Source organism: Malaclemys terrapin, chromosome 5, assembly GCF_027887155.1.
Source record: "Malaclemys terrapin pileata isolate rMalTer1 chromosome 5, rMalTer1.hap1, whole genome shotgun sequence".
Classification (NCBI taxonomy): Eukaryota; Metazoa; Chordata; order Testudines; family Emydidae; genus Malaclemys; species Malaclemys terrapin.
In genome coordinates, this window is record NC_071509.1 from 121,528,750 (window position 1) to 121,554,232 (window position 25,483).

The 25,483-nt window shown below is 41.6% G+C and overlaps 1 protein-coding gene across 1 annotated transcript in view; it reads right to left on the bottom strand.

Annotated features, from left to right (window-relative positions):
• Positions 1–24,942, bottom strand: part of SNCA (synuclein alpha) — a 100,652-nt gene extending 75,710 nt beyond the window's left edge. The window contains exons 1-4 of the mRNA XM_054028852.1: positions 24,518–24,942; positions 22,055–22,204; positions 14,661–14,702; positions 4,386–4,531 (exon numbers count right to left, since the gene is read on the bottom strand). Coding sequence (XP_053884827.1) covers positions 4,386–4,531; positions 14,661–14,702; positions 22,055–22,175 — 309 coding nt within the window. The 5' untranslated portion in view covers positions 22,176–22,204; positions 24,518–24,942. The remainder of the gene's footprint in view (positions 1–4,385; positions 4,532–14,660; positions 14,703–22,054; positions 22,205–24,517) is intronic.
• Positions 24,943–25,483: the final 541 nt, after the last annotated feature.

A 25,483-nucleotide genomic window follows, 5' to 3' on the forward strand; every position in this document is an offset into this window, starting at 1 on the left:
TACTCCTTCTTTAACTCCCCTTGATGCTAATGGGAGCTACATGCGGTGTGTACTGAAGCAAACAGACACCCAAGGGATTTATTGGATGGCTTTCTCTACACAGGGAAAGCATATTCTCTTACTGTGAATATAATTATCTTATTTTCTCCATTTTTCTCCTTGATCATTATGAGATTAAGAGTTATTATCAAACATGACTCATACAGCACACAGATGGGGGAACCAAACAAAAGTTGAAGCCAAACATAGAACTCAGTAACTCAGCATCTTGATTTCTCATTCTCACTTTACATGAGTAATATGTGTTATAGATGATACACACGTGGATGGCAATAGGCAATGATTATAAGCAACCTACTGACCTTTTTGACTGTATAACCGTCAATAGGAATTGTTTAACCATTTATTAAAACATTTTCTAATAATTTTCTAACTCTTTAAAATTATTTATGAACTTAATATAAAGTGTGACACTTCTTGCTTTGTTGTCCACAAGTAAATTCCTTCCAAATCATAAAACCCATAGGCAGCACTGAAACTGCCAATAAACAAATCAGCCCTGTCAACCATAGTTTGATTTGTCACCTAACCACTTCCCAGTCAAGGTTTGCCTGGGTATATAGTGTTAGAATTTGGGCTGCAGTTCATGGTAACAGAAGCCTTCTGGTCTGGTCTCCAGTTAGAGCACTAACAGTACTTCTCATGTTCCCAGACCATGTAGAATGATACACAGCCAGTTTTTAACTTCTTAGAAGGAACGGAAGTATTATTAATTATTAATATTAGCACCTTCAGATGGATGTAGCCCACACAGAAAGCATTTCCCCAGGCATCTGACCAGAGTTTCTATACCACAAGTAGTCTTGCAGCTACATATGAACACGCATACATTCCGTTAGGCCTATGATCCCTCTCCCTAACAAGGAATTTGAAAGGCACAACTAAACTGCTGTTCACTCATGAGAATAATGCCAGCGATAACTTAACTAGTGAAATGGTTAATCAGTGATATAATCCTTCACAAGTGCTACTGTAAATCTTGAGGGAATCAAGTCCAAACAGTTCAAATAAGAGGGACTTGGTAATGCAGAGATATTTCATTTCTATCCTGCTTTATACTTCAAGATCATCAAAAACAAAAACCCTTCCTAACCTCAGAGAGCAGTCACATGAAACAGATATTAGTGTCTATTGGTTTTAGTCCTGCAGTCAGGTATTTATAGAGAGCTGATCACATCAGTCTCATGGGCCCTGATCCTGCAATTGAAAATGTGTGGGCATAGTGCCGTGCTCACATGGGGTCCCTCTGAGCCTATATCAGTTTGCTCACATGCTGTCATCTGCAGAATCTGTGCCTAAGCGCTTAGGCAACATGAACTGGGAGGCACAATTTATCACAAAGTTGGAAGCAAACTCAGAAGGTGACACCACACTAGCAAACATCCTGGATTCAAGTGTGCAAAGGAACCCCAGCTCATTACCCTCTTTCTGTCCAATTCCAATTAATATGGTTTAATTTCTAACTTTACAAAATGAGTAATGTTGTGAGAGCAATATGCAAGCTCGGACGTTGCACACAGGGATATTAGATCATTTGTTTTGTAACATCCCTGATTATCAGTCATCCATGAGGAGAGAAGCTTGGGACACAAAGGCACAGACTTCTAACAATTGAGCTAAAGGAGTTAGTTTACTAGTAAGAGTAGAAAGTTCTTACTCGCTATGGACTGAGCACCAAACAGGGGTTATAACCCACTTAACTGGCACAGGACGTATATATATAAGTAGCATGTGTGTATATATATATATATATATATATATATATATATATATATATATATACACACACACACACACATGCTACTTAAAGTTACATCCAAATGTCCAATGTATACCCCAATTTCATATGCTCAGACACGTGCTATTTGAAAAATATTCAATTTTCGCTGAAATGTTCCATTCTTGTCCTCAGCCCAAATGTAAATTTACCTGGCAAATTTGAGCAAAATCCATTCACTCATTTTTGTATTATACACAGGAGAAGCCCCCACCCTACATTGCTATAAAAATATTTTAAACAGCTGAACTTTGTAACTTGCTATGTTCTAGATGGTTTCTCCTCTTCTGCGAAAACAATAAGGCAGAAATTCTCAAAGCTGCCTAAGAGATTTGAATGCTAATGAGGTGAGTGGTCAAAGAGGCCCAGAGGGCTTTGACAACCTCAGCCTAAATAAATAGGAATGGATAAATAATGACAGTGTAAGAAATAGAAAAATTGGTTCTCACATTCAAAGTACAAAATCTCAACTACACTTAGAATTTATTATGCTATTTATAGGATTGTGGAATAATATAAATATACACTACAGATGTTCTTTGGTTCTATGGATGGGATTTTATTCTGTTATTGCTAATGAGTTTCATAGCTATATAAGTTTTTCACTATACAAAGTAGGATTAGACAGTAAAATCAGTACAGAATAGTGCTTTTCTTAAAAAAAAATACAAGGAAGAAATATAACTGTAGATTAATGTAATGTTAAAGTTATAATTTTAAAAGTCAGGAATCACAAACATTAGGAGTGGCTAAGAGTGAAACAGTAATCATATATGGTCATAAAATTGATGCCTACGACACTGCATAGAATGCTTCCAAGTTCCAAGAGCTACCCAACAGCAAAGAATGCAATTCTCTCTGTAAAGCCACTGAAGAGATACAACAAAACTTAGCAGAAAATAAGGGTGTGGGCTCTATAACTTTTCACTCATCTCATTCCCCTGATAGTTCATTAGGTATTTAATTTTCTAAATGCTTCAAAATAGCTTGTAGAAAGCACCTGGGACACATTTTGGCAGCATTTTCTTTACATTTGAATTTAAAAGGATGAAAAATAAAACATGAAAATTGCTTGAAAAAACTAACAAAACCACTAATGTGATGTTTTGAGACCAACCTACTCCTATGCAACAAATGCCCACTCGCAGTGTAATTCTTCTTTTTCTAAAACAATAAAGAGACTCATTAAAGTGCATTTCTGTCTGTCTTAAAACAGATAGTAAGGATATAGAAGAGCTACTGGAAAGAATTCAGTTTTAACAGCTTATCTTGCTATTAAATGGGAAAAAAATTACACAGCAATTTATTCAGTCTAAGTGCAGCGTAACGCCCTACATTTAAAATCCATTCTTTTGCAAATGCTTTTTTCTTTACATTCTCCTATTTTTCTATCACTTTAAAAATATTTGTGCATAATACATAACATGAGTTGTTTTACTTCTGTCTTTTGGTTGTTTTTGTCCCAAGAGATCAATATACACAATGATAGTCATTAAGAAGTCATCATCTACCGACAGTTACCATGCTTTGATATCTGAGACCATACTTTTTCTCTGGTGTAAGTACAGAAATATAATGACAGTGTATCAGATACCAAAATATGGGAATTGGTGGTATAGGACAACTGATAATGGCAGCCTCTGGGCTGAAACAAAAATAACTGCAATTATTTTTACACAACACGCTAGAAAAGAATCTGACCTGCAGAGGTCAGAGAAGTTCAGAGGCAACTTTGAGTTCATCTTATTATAGGTACGGAGGTAGCAGTCTGCTGCAAAATTTAGATTTGGATCAAAACTTTCTTAGCGTTTGAGTATGCCAATGTAATTAACGGGTGAACGTATGTTACACTGCTCCTTCTGTGCCCAATCCAGAGGATATGAGTTCGCCCTTGAACTCAAGCTGTAGTAGCTTATGCAATGGTTCTTAAACTTTTGTACTAGTGATCCCTTTCACATAGCAAGCCTCTGAGTGTGACGCCCCCTTATAAATTAAAAGCACTTTTTTATATATTTGACACCATTATAAATGCTGGAGGCAAAGCAGGGTTTGGGGTGGAGGCTGACAGCTCGCAACCCCCCATGTAATAGCCTCGCAACCCCCTCAGGGATCCCAACCCCCACTTTGAGACCCCCTGAGCTTATGCTTTTAGCTCTGGAGGTCACTTGTCCAATCCCCAAAATGGCAGCCATGACATACAGTTCCAGCATTCTAATTTGACCCATCAGAAGGCATTCAGGACCATCCTTAATGTACACTTTAATGTTTTGTAGGCTGAGATTTTCAAAGAAACCAGAAAGGAGCTACCAGCTCAACTCCCATTGAAGCTCCTAACTTCCTCAAGCCCTTTGCTTCTTCATTTCTCATTCATGTAGCAGTGTCAACCTCATTATATAAATACCCCTCACCAGATCAAGAGACAGACGTACACACCTGCAGCCAGCTACCACCACCACCCAGGTCCTTTACATTGGTGGATTCACAGAGGCCCCATTGATTTGGTCACTTCCTGACCTTTAAAAATAAAAATCTGGTAACTAACACAAACCTGTTTGGCCAACTGATCCTTCTTGACTAAGCCAGTGGCTGCAGCAATATTGCCTGCTCCTTCCACTGTCTTCTGCGCTACTGCCGTCACTCCCGTCACCACAGCTCCCCCGACATTAGACACTTGTTCTTTGGTTTTCTCAGCCACTGTAGAAAAGCAAGAGATTAAGAATATATTACAGTACTGGGAGATAAAGGTTAGTCAGGGAATGAGAGGATAAAGTGGCTTATTAATACAGAAGCCGACAGTGCAGTATCAATGGTTAGACAGTGAGACCATTACAATTTCTGTACATCCCAAGTGAATCATAAGCAATGAAACATCATCATTTGATCATACAAATAGTGGTAGCACAACTAGAATTAAGGATCTATTTCTGGCACAACTGTTGTTGCTTGGTAAGGCTTTACTGACCACATTCATTCATTCATTTAGTTATCAGGTTGTACTGTGTGGGACAGAGGTTATTAGCAGAAGGCCCTTTATTATGCCCATCTACATTTCATAACATTTACGTTCAATGCAATGCAAAAACCACATTTTGATAGTTCACAGAACACACTGACTGTATGTTACTGCTAATCACAAACAATTCAGCAAACTAGTCAAATTCCAGTTATTAATTTCTCAGGATTTAAAAAAAAATATTTTCTTAATAAACAGGAGTCATTGTTTCTCAGCCTGTGAGTAACATTCTGAAGACTTTCGTTCTCAGACAAAGGTTTATATGTATCTTTACTCCAATGTGGGGTTTTAAGCCCATGTCACACAAAAAATAAATACAAACCAAACCAAACCTATCAGAGCAAACTGAACTAGTGGCCAGACCCATGGCTCTAGGGAGACGGCAATACAATTACTCTACATACACATCAATAGTTCTCCATTATGCCTGGTGGAATCTTACAGTGATCTTTCTGGTCATTCACTCCCAAAGGTTCTCCCACACCAGCAGCTTTCACTGTAGTGAAGTCAATCTAGAAAGCAGGATTAGGATCATATGACTCCATGCTTTAAAGATACAGATCCAGATTTTCAAAAGAGCTCATCTCCCACTTAGTCACCTAAACAAGGGTCAAAAGTGATCAGCATCTAATGCGGCGGCTTCTCTTGGAAAATCTATGACAGTTTATTTCGGTGTCCAAATGGTCTCTAAGCTCTTCTGAAAATCTGGCCCACAAGATGTATCCACACCCACAATTTTACTAGTAAAATAACAGAAATCAGATCTAGCTATACCCAAGTGGTGCACAAACTCACTGCTCTTCTTTTGGAAATGTTTATTTCTTTCCAGCAATTAGATTCCTTCAATTTCTTATAGAAAGAATTTCAGCTTCCTGTATCAAATGGCTCATTCTACAGATTACTATAAGCGATTATACAACATCAACAGACAATAGCTGGGGGGAAAACAAACAAGCAAATGTCCCCATTAGAAAATTTTATTAACAAGTTAGGTAATAAAAGACAGCTTGCAGGAAGTATATGCAAATGAAGCAGACTGTGAAGAACTTCAAAAAGATCGCACAAAACTAAGTGATTGGGCAACAAAATGGCAAATGAAATTTAATGTGGATAAATGTAAAATAATGCACACTGGAAAAAATAACCCCAACTATACATACAATATGATGGGGGCTAGTTTAGCTACAACTAATCAGGAAAGCAATCTTGGAGTCATCGTGGATAGCTCTCTGAAGACGTCCACGCAGTGTGCAGCGGCAATCAAAAAAGCAAACAGGATGTTAGGAATCATTAAAAAAGAGAATAAAACAGAGAATATCTTATTGCCCTTATATAAATCCATGGTATGCCCACATCTTAAATACTGCATACAGATGTGGTCTCCTTATCTCAAAAAAGATATATTGGCATTAGAAAAGGTTCAGAGAAGGGCAACTAAAATGATTAGGGGGTTGGAACGGGTCCCATAAGAGGAGAGATTAAAGAGGCTAGGACTTTTCAGCTTGGAAAAGAGGAGACTAAGGGGGGATATGATAGAGGTATGTAAAATCATGAGTTGTGTAGAGAAAGTGAATAAGGAAAAGTTATTTACTTGTTCCCATAATATAAGAACTAGGGGCCACCAAATTAAATTAATGGGCAGCAGATTTTAAACAAATAAAAGGAAGTTCTTCTTCACACAGCGCACAGTCAATTTGTGGAACTCCTTGCCTGAGGAGGTTGTGAAGGCTAGGACTATAATAGGGTTTAAAAGAGAACTGGATAAATTCATGGAGGTTAGGTCCATTAATGGCTATTAGCCAAGATGGGTAAGGAATGGTGTCCCTAGCCTCTGTTTGTCAAAGGGTGGAGATGGATGGCAGGAGAGAGATCACTTGATCATTACCTGTTAGGTTCACTTCCTCTGGGACACCTGGCATTGGTCACTGTCGATAGACAGGATACTGGGCTGTATGGACCTTTGGTCTGACCCAGTATGGCCATTCTTATGTTCTTAACTCTTTGTCATACCCACTGACAGTGGAAGTAAAAATAGAAGGGGGAAGCTGAACTTCAGACTGTTACTATTTTCTGATGGTTATTATTTGTATTGCAGTAGTAGCTAGGAGCCCCAGCCATGAATCAGGACCACAATGTTGTACATGTAGCCTTGGGGGGGCGGGAAAGGCAGAGAGGAGGCAGCCAGAGACTCCAGCCAAAGCAGGGACCTGTGCATGCCCAGAGAACTTTCTACAGTTCTGAGTGTACTTTCTCTGCCCTGAACTAATTAGCTGTTTGCTCTCCAGATTATTTAGAATGGGTTAAAGAATTGTCAAAAGCAGAGCTGGTTAAAAATGGTGAGTATGTTTGGAAAATGTTTCATTTAAAAAGAATCACAAAAATTTTGAAGTTTTCCATTTTTGAATAAAGAAATTAAAAACTGAACAAATTTTAAAGGCTTTTGTTATTTATCCCCCTCTTCCCCCTTTTTCTCCTTCCAGTGGTAAAATGGGGGTGGGGGAGAGGCAGGAAAGGTGAAAAAAGTGGGTGAGGACCACAATCCAAAACCAACTAAACAAAACCTCAATAAACAGATTTGATTTTTCAGTTGTGTTGATTTTTATCCAAAAGTCTAATGTTTTTCATTAGCATTTTTATAAAAACAAGCACTTTTTGAAAAAAACGTTTTTAAAAACTTCGACCACTTCTAGTCAAAAACAGGAGCACTGATGAAGACAAGAGGCGAAATTCTCAGCTGTTGTTGACTAACATAGCTCCATTGTTTTCAATAGAACTATTAGCATAGCTGCATTGACTTCAATCAAATCATGCAGATTTACACTATTTAAAGATCTGCCCAGTTAATTCTGTATCACTGACAAAACAAGGAAAAATACCCTGAAGTTTGGGGCCCCACAGATGTACTAATGCAGTTATGATATACAATGGCGCGTACACAATGCCATTATTAAAACCACATTTCTTAGGTTACATTGAGGTGACAACAGTTGATATATAGCAAGGGTGATTACCTACTGACTATAGTTACAAATGTTACAGTGTATAGAGAAAGCCTTCTCTCTGGGCGTATGTTTTCTTTTCCTGAAAAGGGATGCATTTCTCTTCAGGAAAGGTTTAGTACATGCATGCAAACAAGGAAAAGGGACAACGAATCTGACTGCTGTCACTGGGTTTAGTAATGTAATCATAAAATATATAATAAAGATGGGTTTCAGAGTAGCAGCCGTGTTAGTCTGTATCCGCAAAAAGAACAGGAGTACTTGTGGCACCTTAGAGACTAACAAATTTATTTGAGCATAAGCTTTCGTGGGCTACATCCCACTTCTTCGGATGCATAAAATGGACACATATTGAGGAGATATATATATACACACACATAATAAAGATGGGAACCAGAAGAGTAGCTACAGAGTTCACTATAGAGTATCAAGGTTAACCTGACAGAAGACACACAATAGGTGCCATTAAAGAGATTTACGGTTTACTGTGGAACAATATAAACAGCTTGTTGTTACAATCTACAGGAGAAATTGTTGCATTAGGTCCATATTTAATAGCACCTAGTGTATGTAAAGAAACAGAAAGACAAACCAACAGAAATGCACAGCATAATTGCATCTTGCTGGCTTAGAGGGAGAAGAATAAAACACATTGCAAAAGAAAATGATAACGCTGAGCATTGAACCTGATGTGTGCCTGCCTCCGTGCACACAATTGAAGGCTTGAGAATACCCCATCTGCCAGTTTCTCTCTTACTACCTCAGACGCCATTGCCAAATCATTAGTCTGGGCTGGGATACAAAACTCGACAATCATAAGAGGCTGCTGAATAGCTTTCCTGGGGAAAGCTGCTTTCTCCAGAGACAAATGTTCATTTGAAGTGCTTCCATCTCAAAACAATAAGCAGAGCTGATTTCTGCAGAACGTGAGTAAAGCATGCCACCCAAAGCGTGTTCACTCCCAGAAATACAAGGTTAGTATTATACTGGGTTTGCCAAGAATAGCTTTTAGCTAATATTCAGGTGTAAAAATTTCAAAAGCATGTATGTGAACCTTAAGCCCAATTTTAAAAGTCACTTAGTGCAGATTTACAAATGTGCCTGAAGATGCTGCTAAGTATCAAGTGGGATTTTCAAAAGCACCTAAGTAGGTTAGGTGTCTCCCACTGAGTCACAGAGGCCCATCCTTTGGCATGAGACCAGGTGCTAGAGGTGCTGAGACAATGATCTCTCAGATCTCTTCATATAAGTGCAGCAAACTGCAGTTGTGGAGAAGATGTCAAAGTGCACACCCTCTCCTCTGCTAAAAGCAGAGAAAGACTGAGCGAATATTTCCTCTTGTCTGCTTGTAAGGAGTATTGATATGATTACAGGGAACTGGTCATCCTTTAAGTTGATGGGCTCATATTGTCTATCCCAAGCCCTCACAATTTCTGGAGCCCATGTTGCTTATTGAAAGAAATGGGCAATACAGAAGTCAATTTTCCCTCAAAAACCAAGATTCCTGCTCAGGCACCAGTTATATGGACTACAAGGCAGTTCTATGCACCACCACTAGGTGCATCAAAGAGTTCTCTCTTTTATTACCCTGGAACTCCTCAGGGACCCTAACTCCAAGGAAGAACCATCCAAACCACACAAGTTTCCGTTTTACTATCTATACTAAATAACAAAAGTTTATTTGATTTGTTTATAAACATAAACAAATCAAATTAGAATGAAGTGGATTAATATCAAATTAATCTAATCAGGTTGATCAAACCATATCCTATGTAAAACTCTATGTAGTAATTTAGACTCTACGTAGCAGTCTTGTTAAGCTATCAGCCCCCACAGTAATACAGCAACAGCACACTTAGACAGCGAGGGTCCATAGTGCCAAATATCCATGGCCACATTGTACAGCTTTATTCTACACGTCTAAAAGCCCCACGGGGTTATTGCAGATCTGGTGCAGCCAAATTAACCATGGACAATCACATGGCTGCTGCCAGTCCATGGCTGAGCAAAGTCCCCTCAAGTTGATCTCCAAGGCAGGCAATCTGACTAAAAAGTGCAACCAGTGGTGACTGATTATAACGTCAGTCCTCTCCAGGCCATTTCTCAATAATACATCCCTATTACTGATAAAAATCAAACCATCTTATGCCCAGTAGTCGCTGCTGACAATGTATATGAAATGCCTCAAGCCTTCTGATGGTAATCAAGATATTCGCTGTATCGGCTATTTGGCTGGAACCTGAGAGCCAGAATTACTCCATGGTGAAGCTAATGTGGAGAGTACAATCTGAAGCCACTTAAGGCAGCCTGCCTGAATTATTGGCTAAGTAATAGTCAATCTCTTCCCCTCTAGTTCCAACACAGGGTTACATGAAACATTCCAATGCAATTCAAGGTGACACAACTCATCACATTTAATATTTCAATCACACATTTAGATGAAAATAGCATGATTTATCAGGATTAATTTCCATGGACTGGTCTACAAGACACTTTATTAGCATATATTATACAATCATTAGCTATAATGAAATCCACATCTGAATTCACCCACTATCTTTGCTTTCCAGACCAATTGTTCAGATACCAAAGGTTCATTTCTTAAACGCAATTTCCCCAGTTTGTACTGGAGGGAGCAAGTTCTCTAGACACTTACTCCATATGAAACTATACTGCTTCACTTTAGAACCTGTGTTCTCCAGCTTTTGTAGCAAGTTTGCTCTATTCACTGTAATTGTACAAAGTTACTACCCATTTCATATTTTTAATTTACATTCAACAACCCAAGTCCATTACTGGAGCTTAACTGCACAGAATTAAACAAAAATATTATGGAATTACTATCAGTAACCCTAAGCCTTGTCCATTCAGCTCGGTGTCAGCCATTTCCTGAGCTGAATGAGGCCTAGCATTAGTCAGTTATGATGTTCTAGTCTGGTTTGCCTAAAATTCATAATGATCCTTTTATGGTCAATTTTTTTCACTGAAGAAGCATTTAGCGGAACTGATGCCCTTATGTTTTGCATCATTGTCCATGTTCTTTGTCTTACAAACAAAATTTAACATTTCCTCCCCCCCCCCCCCCAACCTCTCAAACGTGTAATGCATCCAGCTGGAATCCCCTTTCTCATGAATATCAGAGATAGACTGGTACTCACAGGATTCATAAAATGAATCATTTCCACTTTCTTCATGATAGGCGGCTTTAATCCCTACTAGGCTGCTGCACAAAAAGATTCTAATGTTGCCACAAATTCCATAGATTCACAAAATGTCCTTGGACTTTTCAAGTTCAAATCCAGTTGGTCATCATCACCACCACTTATTTCTCTGGATGCCCATGCTGGTTGTCTGGATACGCCACACATCAGACACACAAGTCACCACAGATCCTCTGCTAGTTCAAGTGGAGTTTCCTTTTCTTCCTCCTGTTAACCCTTAACTGAGCTCTGGCCAGCTTAGATTGATGTCAGGCTGCAAACCTTATATCAAGGACTTGTACCAACTCAGAATGCCTCAGTATGTGTCCGAAGACTAAATTTTGCAGCACTGTCAGAGCTGGTTGCTTAGCTGTAGTTTTAGTTTTGCTGCTAAAACCCCCTCCTTGCTTATTCCTCAACCATTCATTTGGCATATGATGTTAAGCAGGGCTAAATAAGCCTCCCAACACGTTTTTCTTCAAAAATGTAGACTTTGTATAGTTGAGCATCAATCAACTGCTGTTTATCTCCTCTAGGCTTCTCTGTGGGGCAGTGGGCAATAGAAAAAGACTTTGTCTTATCCCAAACGTCTTTCTTTTCTAATTCCTTATCTGAGGCCTGGTCTACACTGCGTGGGGGATCGATCTAAGATACGCAACTTCAGCTACGAGAATAGCGTACTAAGTCGATGTATCTTAGGTCGATTTACCTGGCCATGAGGATGGCAGCAAGTCGACCGCTGCCGCTCCCCCGTCGACTCTGTTTCCACTTCTCGCCACCATGGAGTTCCGGAGACGATGGCAGAGCCATCGAGGATCGATTTTATCACGTCTCCACTAGACACGATTCCCATAGATTGATCACTACCCGCCGATCTGGCGGATAGTGTAGACGTACCCTTAGAATTACTTACTTTGTGTCCTCGCGGCGCGGGATCGACGGCCGCTGCTCCCCCGTTGACTTTGCTTCCGCCTCTCGACGAGTTGGAGTTCAGCAGTCGACGGGAGAGCGATTCGGGATCGATTTATCGTGTCTACACTACACGCGATAAATCGATCCCTGATAGATAGATAGATCGCTACCCGCCGATCGGGCGGGTAGTTTAGACGTACCCGCGCCGTGGTGGAGTTCCGGAGTCGACGGCAGAGCTATCGGGGATTGATTTATCTGCGTCTACACTAGACCCGATAAATCAATTCCCGATAGATCGATCCCTATCAGCCGATCCGGTGGCTAGTGTAGACATACCCTGAGCTATTAACTTTCACAGTGGTCTTCAGAACCTCTGAAATTCTTGCTCGGGTATTTTCTCAGGCCTTTAAGTGAATGTTTATGCTGCAGCTGGAAGCATGCTTACAAGCATGCATAGACAGACATGCCCTGATCTGCTTGAGATAGTATGCTAAGAATAGTAGTGTTGATTTCGTGGCACAGGCTAGCCACCCAAGTACCAGCCTGCTGTACCCCTGGGTCCATAGTCAGGTGGCTAGCTCATGACACCACCCATGCCACATCATCCTCACTGCTATTTTTAGACCTAGTGTGTGTCTATCTGCCAGGACTGGGAGGCATGCACCCAGCTGCAGTGTAAATATGCCCCATGTCAATCATTCCAAAGAAGATAAATTGCATGGAATTCAGTGTACTATGTAGATTTTTCAAACAGCTTACAAGCTTAAGTCCTAAGTGCTCTGTGTGGATATCAGAGAGTTTCACTGACTTTGCATCTGACTGATTATTGCACCATATTGCTTACTGATTTTTGCCTTACCACAGCTGTTATTGTTCAAATCAATTCAATGCACAGGGCTGGTCTACACTTAGTCCGGACTTCGGACTAAGGTACGCAAATTCAGCTACGTTAATAACGTAGCTGAATTCGAAGTACCTTACTCCGGACTTACCGCGGTCCAGACGCGGCCGGAAGTCTCCCCCCGTCGACGCCGCGTACTCCTCTCGGCGAGCTGGAGTACCGGCGTCGATTGTGAGCACTTCCGGGATCGATCCGGGATCGATTTATCGCGTCTTAACCAGACGCGATAAATCGATCCCAGAACATCGATGGCGTGCCTCCGGACCAGCCGGTAAGTGAAGACTAGGCCACAGATTCACTGACTTTTAAACTGTACAGCTAATAAGGCCATGTGCATGCCCCATGAAGCCTATTTGTCAAATTGTAAAGTGCTAATGTTGTTGAAATAGACTGTACATGTGCAAAGTACAATTTTCAAATCTTCATAACTGTGACAAATTCAAAGCAAATTTCATGACGATTTTTAAAGGCACTTCTCCCAAAAGGGCAATTTTCCTGCCAGTTTTTAGCTTCCTATTCCTGCCTACTTCAGTGCCAGGCCTGATTTTTCTTAAAAATAAAATCACAATCATTTTAATAATGTGAGAAATGTTATTTTCCCCTCTCCTTATTCTCAAAAATGGCTGAACTGTTTTTGCTCAAAATTTCTAGGGGAAAAAAAATCATCCCCAAGAAGAGGCCAATTTTGGTAAATTTCAGGCCAAAAAGTGACAGTTTTGTAAAGTTCTGAGCAGTTGAAAACAGAGCAATAAAATGTAAATGCTTAGACACCTTTACCTACAGCTACTAGCTAGAGCTAGAGCTCCAGTTTCAGATAGATTAAATGGATTAGACAAACACAAGATCACCTGCTGTATACAAATTCAGACAGATATAGCTCTACAGACATATGAAAAAAATTGGGAAAATATCACTTCCACTCTTCATTATGGACCCAATCCAAAGCCCCATGAAATCTGTGGGACTCTTTCCATTGATTTTCATAGGCTTTGGATCAGGCCCTATGAGTTCATTCTACTGTGTCCCTTCATATATTGAAATGGTGCAAAGAGAACCATCCTCCAGTTCCATATCCTCTAGTGCCATGGAAGAGTTTCAAACCCTGTGACTCATTCAGGTTTGAGATCAGTATGAGAATAAGAGTTCATGGCTAGGATCAAAAAGCAGAGGTGCCACCTGTGATACAGACCCCAGATGTATTCTCCTCTGGGGCCTTGGTAGATCTGCACAAGGTGAAAGCATACATCACAGCAGCTCCAGCATTGCCTAAACACTCCATCACTCATTGACTGCTGACATTGATCTCTACTGTATGCTTCAAATGCTCCCTACTTTCCTACAGCCTTTCCTTCCCACTCTGCACAATCCCTAATTGTGACCTCCTGACCACCAGCTTCTGCATCCTCTGCTCCCACCATTGGTTGTGTTGGTCCCAGTTCCTAATCCCCAGGTAGCATCAGCACTCTCATCCCAGCCCCCAGGCCAACCGTCACCCACTTTACAATACCCTCATCCCCCAAATCATCCAGTAGCATGAGTCTCAGTCCTCCTGACAGATACACAAGCATCCCACTCCACCCCATATCCCCCAAATACATTTCCTTTCACCCTCTCCCACATTCGACACCTGGTGCCCTTCCTTGTCCACACTCAAGGAGAAAGAGACTTGCCCAAACAAGGCTGTTAATCTCTATGGTGGAGGCTGTGCAAAAATGAAGAACCCATGTAACAGATTATGACAAATCAGCCATCCGATTTAGATAAAAAGACAGTTGAAATAATGTACTTGTGTGCTTACCTGTTGTGACACCATGAACAACTCCATCCCTAGTCCTGGAACCTAAACAAAGCAAAAATCATTTTGTTATGAGCATTGGAAATACCAGTTAGCAAATACTGGTACAAGTGAGTGGGTGATGGGAAAGCAGTAAATATAGCACAGCTAGATTTTAATAAATCGTCATAGTGTCTCGTAAAATGCTTACAATTAATTCAAATCGGGTTTGATATAAGCAATGGCATAAGGACTGAAGATCGCCTGGAGAACCATCAATGAAGGGTGAAGATAAGTGGCCATGTTTTGAGTTGTGGAGTGGGGGAAGCATCTATGTTAGGTGTTCTAGTAAACAGCTCGTTAAGTAAGCACCCAATCCTGCAAAGACTTTTGCACATGAATAACCTCACTCATGTGAGCAGTTTCACTAATGTTGCACATGCATAAAATTACTCATGTGTGTAAGGCTGTGTAGCCTCAGGACCCAGGTTAGCATATGTGACTTACAACCCAATCCTGCAGTCTTTACTCTGGTCTTAATCAGGGGGAACTGCAAAGAGTGAGGGCTGGAAAATGATATAAAAGGGCCTAGTGGTAATAGAAACATGGTCATGAAATTCATTTTGGAAAAATGCAAGCTAATATTTCTGTAGGAAGTAATCTGAAACAAATGGTTTAATGAGAGTGGAATCTGGAAGGCATTTATGCTGAGAGACACCTAGAGATAACAGTGAGCAGTAATAGATATAATACAGGACATGAGTATATAGTGTGATGTGGTAGCCAAACCAATTTTGGGATGCATATGCAAATGTATCCTGGCTCTGTAGGGAAAAATCCTGCATTGGAAAGGAAAGGGGCTCTGTTTCGTTGGAGTCAATGGTAAAACTGCCATTCACATCAGTGGGAGCAGAAATAAACCAAACAGGGAGTGATTTTGAAAATCCCACCCTCAATGTCTTTTTCCATGCCAGACTTCTAGTTCTCTGATTCTATAACTTAGCTACATGTGAAGGGGATGAGCCCATCTCTGGCCTACCAGGCCTAGCAATTTACAGTGCAGAGAACGGGTATGTGATACATACAATGGAAACCAAAATAATAGCTTTATAATGCCATTGGACTAGGTCTTCGAGGGACAGTATTGAGATCTAAATTTTAAAAAGCATTTAGTTTCTTTATTATGCACACTATTATATAAGAAAACATTTTTCCAAGGAGTTAGTATTTAGAGACTTCTAGCTATGTTATTTTATTAATCTGGATAATTTTTATGTGTCACACACAGAGTATACGCACATTATTTTATGTACAGGGCTTTTCAACAGTGTGCATGTACACTGTTTCTTTAAATCTGTAGTAGGAAGCCAAACAAGAGGATCTGGGGAAAATTCTAGGCAGAAGCTCTACAGTGAAGCAGCGAGAAAGTAGCATTAGGTTTAACATGGTTTTCCTTATTCTAATAAAGTTTCTTGTTTAGTGTCAGAAGAAAGAGATGGTCAATGATTCTTTAGAGTTGTCACATTAGGGAACCACACTAATATAAATGTAAATATTGTGGAACAGCACACAGTTTCCATAAGCATTATGTTTCATACTTTACTGGTGCCAGTTTGTTAAACCTAAACCCTGGGGTTTATTATCTGTACTATCAGATTTATGAACTTTTACATCATTGAAAGTGTCTTGTTATTAAAGAGTAAGAGCAGAATAAGAATCCCGTGAGAGAGAGAGAATGAATGGTTTCTTTGCGTCATGTGAAATGACTTCACTCTCTAGCCCAGAAAATGAAGATGCCAGACTTGCCCGAGGTACTTTGGAGAAGATTGTCTCTCTGTCTGAAAATTAAGTAAATAGCTAATGATCAGAAGAAAGGGTGAAGAAATGGTGTCCTTTCCTCTTTATATTCATTCTTCAATTTGTACAAGGAAAAACACAAGATTATTTTTCTCCATTCCAGATGGTATCATTGCAAGGTTTCTGAGCTATCTGATTAAAAACAAGCGGAAGAAGTCCTTTCAATGTGTAAGGATTCATCTTAGGTCATCAGGGCTCGATCCTGCATGTCATAGGTGCCCCGGCCTCAATCCAGCAAAGCACATTTCACTTTAAACATACAAGCAATTCCATTGACTTGTAGAAAGGACCTACAAAGCACTTCATTGACTTCAATAGGACAATTCATGTGCTTACAATTGAGCACATGCTTAAGTGCTTTGCTGGATTGGAGCCAGAGCGCTCACACCCTTGCTGGATTGACTCCCTAGCTACTATGGGCTAAATCCTTCAAGTGACATATTGTACATAAGTACATAAGAGCCTGATAATGATGTTTAATTGTTTAACTGGGGTGAGGAGAGATGGGGTAAAGCAGCAAAAAATCCTCACAGAGGAATTCTCCACCGCAGATATCTCCAGAAAGGAATATACCGTATATCTTGATTCTTACCTCACTTACATTAGCTTTACACAGGTATAATTCCACTAACTTCAGTGAAGTTAGTCCTGATTTACACTACTATAACTGAGATAAAGAATCAGGTCTATGGAGAGTGGGGAGTGGGCCCATTGCCCACATGAGAGTTTGGCCAGTGGATCCATCCAAAGTACAGATTCTGATAAGCAAATTCATACTTGGCAGTAGATAGTAGCCAGCTATCTATGCAGTTTTCCTGGCTTCACACTTCATGTTCATACCTGACTTGTGCTGTGTTGTAGCACAGCTTCCCTTTTACTTAGGCTTTGCTCAGTGTCAGAATACTGTCCTGTAAGGACAACGGCTGAATTCTGTGGGACAAATTCTGGCTGGAGAGGCCCAGGGGCTCACCTAAGTAAAGTTGCAGCCAGTAGTGGGAGCATATGACGGAAAGTGGCTGCCTTTATTCCGGCCATTCCTCATGCCCTGTCTGACAGGAGCTGTGAAAGGGTGATAAAGGGCATGAACTAGCAGTCAAGAAACATGGTCTGCACTTACACTCTGATTCAGCAATGGCCCCTCTGCACAGATTACACAATTCAGGCAGAATAGTGGCACACATACACACTACTTTTCCTATATACACTGTTCATGTGACCACACAGGAGGACGGGGGGTGGACATTACTCCTGTTTTCAGGCACTAACCAGAATATGGACCACTGGATGAAAAGTCAAGAAATAATAGCTACCACCCTTCCTTCCCATTTCAATAGTATTTGTCAGCACTATTAAACTTAAGTAGCTATTTTCTGTGTTGGCTATGAGGCCCAATCCGGCAAGGCATTAATTTCTGAACACTTCTTTACAGGTGCCGAGTATTTTCAGCACGTCACTGAATTGGAGCCTCATTCAGATATAGGGCTGGCTAAGGCTCTTGCTGCCAGGGCCGGCTGCAGGGTTTTGGCTGCCCCAAGCAGCCAAAAAAACCAAAAACAAAACAAAAAAGCCACGATCGGGATCGGGATCTGCGGCGGCAATTCGGCGGGAGGTCCTTCGCTCCAAGCAGGAGTGAGGGACCGTCCCCCGAATTGCCGCTGAACAGCTGGACGTGCCGCTCCTCTCAGAAGTGGCCGCCCCAAGCACCTGCTTGGTAAGCTGGTGCCTGGAGCCAGCCCTGCTTGCTGCAGTGGTGTATGCACCACTTTAAGGAACAGCTAGTTGGGGACAGGGAAGCATGACCCCACGGGAGAGAGGAGATATTATTGCTTCTGCTTCTGAGTGTTCCTATAGGGAACTGTTTCCACAAGGACTTTAGCAGGAATTAGACTCCTCATTATTCCAACAGACAGAATTGGAATATCTTTGCTATCTCACTAGCTTTTCTACTGCCAAAAAAAACCCAACATATGTCTTGAGAGAAGGCTGCAGCAGAGGCATTCCTACGATCTAAACAATATGGGGAAGGTACAGTTTTGTAGCCTTGCACCTGCTATGGGTCAGATCAAATCTACACAAATATGAACACCAGAGCTTGGGTACAGTGGAGAGTAGGACCTGACCAGGAGAGGATCCATTCCCAGATACCTGATACTGAGCTAGCCAGGCCAAATGTAAGTTAAACCTGTGGGGGGGGGGCACTTTGTCCTACACCAAGATCACTCACAAGCAGAGAAACCAGAGCAACAAAGCTTCACTCTGCCACACGCCATCTCTGGACAAACCCCATCCCTTTCCCTGGCGACAGTGAGAGCTTGAAGCCAAGACTAACAGACTGTACTCCCTGATTCAGAGCATCAAAGCTATACTCGGAGTCAGATTAAAATACTCTTACTTGCATTGAGTAGTACCACACTCCTCACACAGTCTCACTGAAATCAGAATCTAGCCCTTACTCACTTAAATGAAATTTGCATAAAGATAAACATGGTTAAGTAATCCATATTTAGCTTCCTAAACTCAGACGTGCAAAGCACCCATAACTTCTAATGAAGACAGTGGGACTCAAGTTTAAACAATCTGGCCTGAGTGACTTGCATAGGCCACGCAGCAAGTCAGTGGCAGAGCAGAAACCAGAATCCAGGTTTGGTTGCTGAATCCCAATCCCCTTCTCTTAGTAACCACTAATCAGCATAGTTCCTTTGTATGTTATACCTTAACTATGAAGGATCTGATGCTCAGCTGATGTGAATCAATGTAGCTCCATTGATTTCACTGGACCTATGCTGATGCACACAAGCTAAGACTCTGAACACAGAGGGTAAGAAAAAAGCTAACTCAGGGCCTAATTCAAAGCCCAACCGGGAGGGCTTTCCAATGACTGCAACGGACATTGGGTCAGGTGCTAAGAAAGGAGGAAAGAAACAATGGGAGAGTAGAACAGCATTCAGGATGAAGATAAGTAAAATAAAATCCAAACTTTCTCAAGTCTTTCATAGTCCTCTGACCCATAGATAGAAATGTTCCTTTGTGCCCTAGAAGATTAAGCCATTACAATGATTCCATTGCTTCCTAGACAATGGATATTTTCCCATAGGATTCTCTTACCATCTTTTTTTGCACTAGATATTTTTTTACTATGCTCTGAATAATAGGTAGCGGTAATTTGGACAGAAAAACTTTAGCTTCTCATTAAACCCTCCCCAAGAACTGATGGCAAAGAGTCATTGACTAGCTGACTACTGAAATTTAAAAATTACTATCGAGACCCTCTCAATTTTGGTCTCAATAGCGTCTTTTCGGGAAGGTATCAACCAGTAGCATGACAGAACCCACTTGTAATGCACCCAGTTATAGCTGCAACTCCACATACAGCCATGTGGAATGAAAATCCACAACTGCTTCAATGCATTTCACTCCATTATACATGAGTTCCACTGTACCAATCCTTTAGGAATTTAGCCATTCTCCTCCTCTTCCTCTGATCTGGCTGAGCAGGAGAAAAGAGAACTGCCCTGTGCTGGGTAGGTAAAAAGTGGAATACATGGCTACCCTTTTCACATCAGGGCATGAAGGAGAATCAGGCCAACCTAGATCAGTTGACATTTTTAACTACAACTCCAGCCAGGGAACTTCCAGAGGCAATACACACTAGCTATCATCATTCCTGGGCTGAAGGAGAGTGGATCTTTTGCCAGTAGCTCCTTACCTGTTACAGTGAAACTACATATATGTTTATGTTTCCTTTATGAAAGAAATCAGTCCAGTGTGGGATCACTCCTGCACTATTATTAGTTATTAGTATACAGACCCTAACCCCAACAATTCACAATCTAAGCATATTGAAGACCATGGGAATTTTGCCATTGATTTCACTGGAAGCAGGATTGGGTTTCAGCATTCCTAATATCACAGCAAATGGAAAAGGCATGAAGATTAACTCAGCATACACTTTATGAGCATACCTAATAAAAAGAAATCATGGAAGCGTTATCATGATCTACAAGGAAATAAATCATACACCACTGAAAACTAATAATAGACAATGAAATACTAAAAGATATTCTGATAATTGTGCAAAAATGCCTACATACATTGAAACATATATTCATTTTAAATTTAGTTTGCAAAATTACTGCTTTCTGTGCTTACCTGGGAATGGAATTTGCTATGGCTTAACTGGAAAAGAATGTTCAAGATGGGCTAAAATGAGTAGTCTATAGTATCTGGAGCAGAAATAATTTGTTAAAAACTAATGCTAACCTGGAAGAGCATTGGGATTCGGGGGGGGGGGGGTGTGGAAGGGGGGGACAACAACAAAAGGAGTGTGTGGCAAACCCAATACTTCCATATCAAGGCAATTATTCCAGTTTCCAACCATCCTCTGAAATCTGTGCACATCTCCCTAGGAACACACAGCATCTGTACCAGTATTTACCTATAAAACCATGAAAAAACAGAAAGGACACATGCTGAAAAGAATATATTATTTCGTTCACATTTTTCCATCACCTAATTTAATTTAGGAGGAAACAGAGGCATATGTTTATTTTAACTAACCAACCATTTAATCATCATGTGTTTTACAGGCTCTTTCCTATGAATTTTTCATCACAGCCTTTGGACGACACAGTTCTCTAGCGCTAGGAACCTGCTAAGCAACGAGGATAAGCCTGTGGTTAAAGCATTGGATAGGAATTTGAAATGTGAATTCTATTCCCAGCTCTGCACAAACTCCCTGTGTGACATGGGCAAGTCACTTAATCTCTCCTTGTCTCAATTTTCCCATTTGTAAAAGCAGTATAATAATTCTCCTATCTCAAAGGGTTGCTATGGTCATTCCTTCACGACCCATGGAAGGAAGGTGCTGTGGGCCTACAATGTAACAAGTATCCATTAAGGAAACTCAGTCAAGGGAGGTAAGGGAATGAGATGCTTGTACACAGAATGATGAATATCAGGAATCTTTATTTAAAATCTTGAAAAACAACTGATTATATTCCCTTCCAACTATTGAATCCTTTTTGCTTTTACAGCAGGAAGGATAGGGTTGGATAAATTGCCAAATTAACTGACTTTTTCTTAAAAATAAAACTCTTTAAAATCTATATATTCGGTAGCATTCTGGTTATAAAGCCATCTGTCACTCTGTCTTTGTATATTGTTCATTACTGTACCAGCCTGTGTGCCCTTAAACTGTTAGGGCTCTTGGACAGTGAGCCAGTTATTTTTTTGGCACGTGTCTCCTATAGTACAGTGCCATGTATGGCACAGATCTATGGTATGGTACTAGGGTTTTAGCACCATGCTAAAATAATGGGTGGCTATCAACAATGCAATGACACACCAATGGATTTAGCAAGAATTATTTCCATCTTTACAGAGGTTTTACTTCCAGACTTAGGACTCAATTCTGATCTCATTTCCATTGCTGTAGCTTTATTACTGAGTTACTCTATACTTATAGCAAGGTATCTCTCGATCCTTGTCCTTTCACTGATCATTCAGTTCAGCAAACAGAAGCAAATAGGTTAATAGCAATTTGTTTTCTATTGCCCACCTACCTACATAGAGAACGCCCTCTTTCGTCTTTCCTGCTGCTTCTGCCACACCCTGTTTGGTTTTTTCTGCTGCTGCCACAACTCCCTCTTTAGCCTTGGAAAGCCCTTTCATGAATACATCCATGGCTAAAGATTTTCTTTACACAGACAGCACTAGGGGGAAAAAATAAGAAACATTTTGAATACAAAAATATTTTTCAGAAGGAAAGACTGTTCAAACTCTGACTGGAACCTTATTTATAAAAAGATTTTATCTGTCAATCATCCATACACACATATTATCTATCTACAGACATACATATCTGTATCTGTCCAGAGAAGTATTCAATATTTCATGCAGAATAAAAGTGGTTCAACAAGTGGATACAACAATAAGTGCAATTCTCCAAACAGCCTTCATATTTTCAGTTTTCTCACATTCTACTACACAAACAAGTTTAACAGTGTTGCAGACACACATCAGGTTTATGCAGTACTCTCACAAACCAAGTAGGACAAGCTTAGCCTTTAAAAAAAGGCCATATAAATGAAGAGGTGTCAATTTACTGTAGATAATAATCCATTTCTGACAGGGAGGTGCACTGGTTGACATAAAAGGTCTTTTCTAGATCCTTTGATTCTTGACTGAGACAAAATTCCCACTGAAGTGAATGGGAGTTTTGTTCCAAGGACTGTGGGATTTAGGTCTTTGATTAGATGATATTCCACATCTCCGCACTCAGAGGCACCAGTGTGGTTAAAAACACACCATCAACATAAAAACTAAACAAAACAAAACAAACAAAAATCACGTGTCTCTGAAAATTGTTTACCTACTATTATTACAAGTAACCCCTATTATAATTATATTATATCCCTATATTCATAGGGGTCCCTTCTAGACTTAGAATCTATGAACTGAAAGAGATTAACGAAAAAAACATCTATTTTCCCTATATGCTTGCTTAGTGCCTCTGACAGCATTTTGCCATAGTCAGTTTCTCTTCCCACCCTGTATAATCAGTTTCCCCTGTTATTTGTGTGGGGCTTTCCGGTGGCAGAAGGGGTAAAAGAGTCATTTATAATAATTTTGAAAAGGAAAATGTGATTGTAAAGCCACAAACATTGGCAGGTGGTTTCAGGAACAGGTGTGGGACCAGGAACTTCATTAAAGACCTTAAAAAAAAACACTAGCAGTATCCCTTAAACAAATTAACTCTTGATCATTTATTTCTCCACCCACATACAGAATAAGAGTCTATTGATGCCGGTACCTCCCTTTTTCTTGCGATGCTGAGTAGGAGGACTGGGTGTCTAAAGAAACATCTGCAGCCACCACCACCAACTTGTGATCATTTAAATGCGAAAATAAAAAATAGGAGCGAGATTTGTGTCTCATTAACACACACTGCAAAATCTGTCACCCTTCCCACAGAAAGAGAACAGCTTTCACATTGCTGTAAATAGGAATCTCAGTTTAAATGCATGAGATCTCTCTCTCTGACTGTCAGACAATCTCTCTGGGAGCTACTAGGGTGAGGCAAGATCTAACCAGACTTGACACTCACCCTTACCCGCAGGGGAAATCTCCAATTCCGTTTTATAAGACCCGCCCTTCCCCAGAAGGATGCAGCTACCTGGACACTGTGTCCTAGCGGAAATTACCCCGAGCAGAGAGAGGAGGGATGAGCCATCTCTGTGCACGGGTGCAGTGACCGTTCAGACGACAATGCCTTCAGTCCCTTATCCCCCTGTCCCCCGAGAGTTGCACTAGTTGGACACCGTAATTGCCTCCCCGGCGAAGAAGCTTGAGGCGGGATTAAGCGGATGGGTAAAAACGAAGTTTGTGGAACACATGCTGGGTGTGGGAAAGGAGGGAGGCTCCTGCTGGGATCCACGGCAAAGCCTCGCCTTGGGGCAGCGCCGCCCTCGAGAGAACCCACAAGCAAGTGGGGAGGGGGACACCTGGCTCCCACCCAGCACTGCCCACCCTACTACACACTCACACCCCCCCGGACAGGCACATACGGACCCAGCCGCCCAGAGAGACAGGGCAGGGCGCCCAGATCATACAGGCCCATATAGCCCGGGTCACACAGAGACAGGGCAGGGCACCATGACAATATAGGCGCATATAGCCCGGGTCACACAGAGACAGGGCAAGGTGCCACGACCATAAGGCACATACAGCCCCACCATCCTGTCTCTCTAGCAGACTGGGTCTATCCCTCTTCCCACTCAGAAAAAAAAATCACACTCCGCAGGGATAGGCACGTACAGATCCACCCAACACACGAGCAGCTCCACACCCATGCTTCAAGGAGAGGCTTTTTCCACTTCGCCCAAACTAAACCTCTCCTCCCCCCAAAAAAGGTTCCCCAGCCCCGTTCACCTCGGGGACAAACCCTGGAGCATCCGAGCGCTCCCACCCCGCGCGCTCCATCAGTCCGGGAGGGGAAGCAGCACCGCCTTGGCCAGGCTACTTACCGCCGGCCGGGGTCTTCAATCTGCAAACGTGTTAGAACTGGCACCAAAGGGAGGCGAGGGGTGCACAGCAGAGAGTCCCCGGGGGAGCTGCTCCTCTCTTCAGTACATCCCCGACAAAGCAGGCGGAGAGAGAGTCCAGCATCTAACGCACCCAGGTCCCAGCTCCACAGGCAGAGAGTGAGGAGGAGAAGGGGAGGAGGAGAGCGGGGGAGGGATGCTCATCCACTTTCAGCGTGCAAAGCAAGCCCCTCTCCCTCCTTCCCCACCCTCTCGGGCTGATTTGCCAGAGGGAGGAGAGAGCCAGCTCCACACTCCCATCCTTGGGGGCACACACTGCTCCCGGAGGCACGAAACCTTCTCCAGATCCACTCCCGCATTCAGTAGTCCCCTGCCCACCACCCCCTCCTTAGCCTGAAATGGGGCGAGCGTGGGGAGAAGAGCGGGACAGCGCAATGGCTTCAGCACCCGCACGCCTCCTGACTGCTAATGGGATTGGCAGTGGAGAGTTTCGTCCACACAGCTATTTTTAGCCCGAGTTTGCCTACTCCCGGGAGCGGCTGGCTCCTTGCTGCCATGTAGACATATCCCCAGAGACTGGGTGAAAATAATATTTCACAGTGCTCTCACTGTTGTGGACGGCAGGGACCCCGGTATGGTGTAGGTAATCATTAGCTTCTCCACCCCCCTTTGATTCATTATCAAAAATAAAGCTGGATACATAACACATGCCTGCTCTCTCATATCTATAAACTCTTTACAAAGGTGATAATGAACTGACTCTGGCAGAGTCTGGATGAATGACAGCTGAGAGAGCAGGCAGGGTTTCGAAGAAATTTCAGCACCATTGACCATATATTTACTCTTAGCCAGCTCCTAGAAAGAGCGAGGGAATACAAACTCCCGCTGTGCATTGCTTTCGTCGACTATGAAAAGGCCTTCGATAGCATCTAGTTCAATGCAATATTA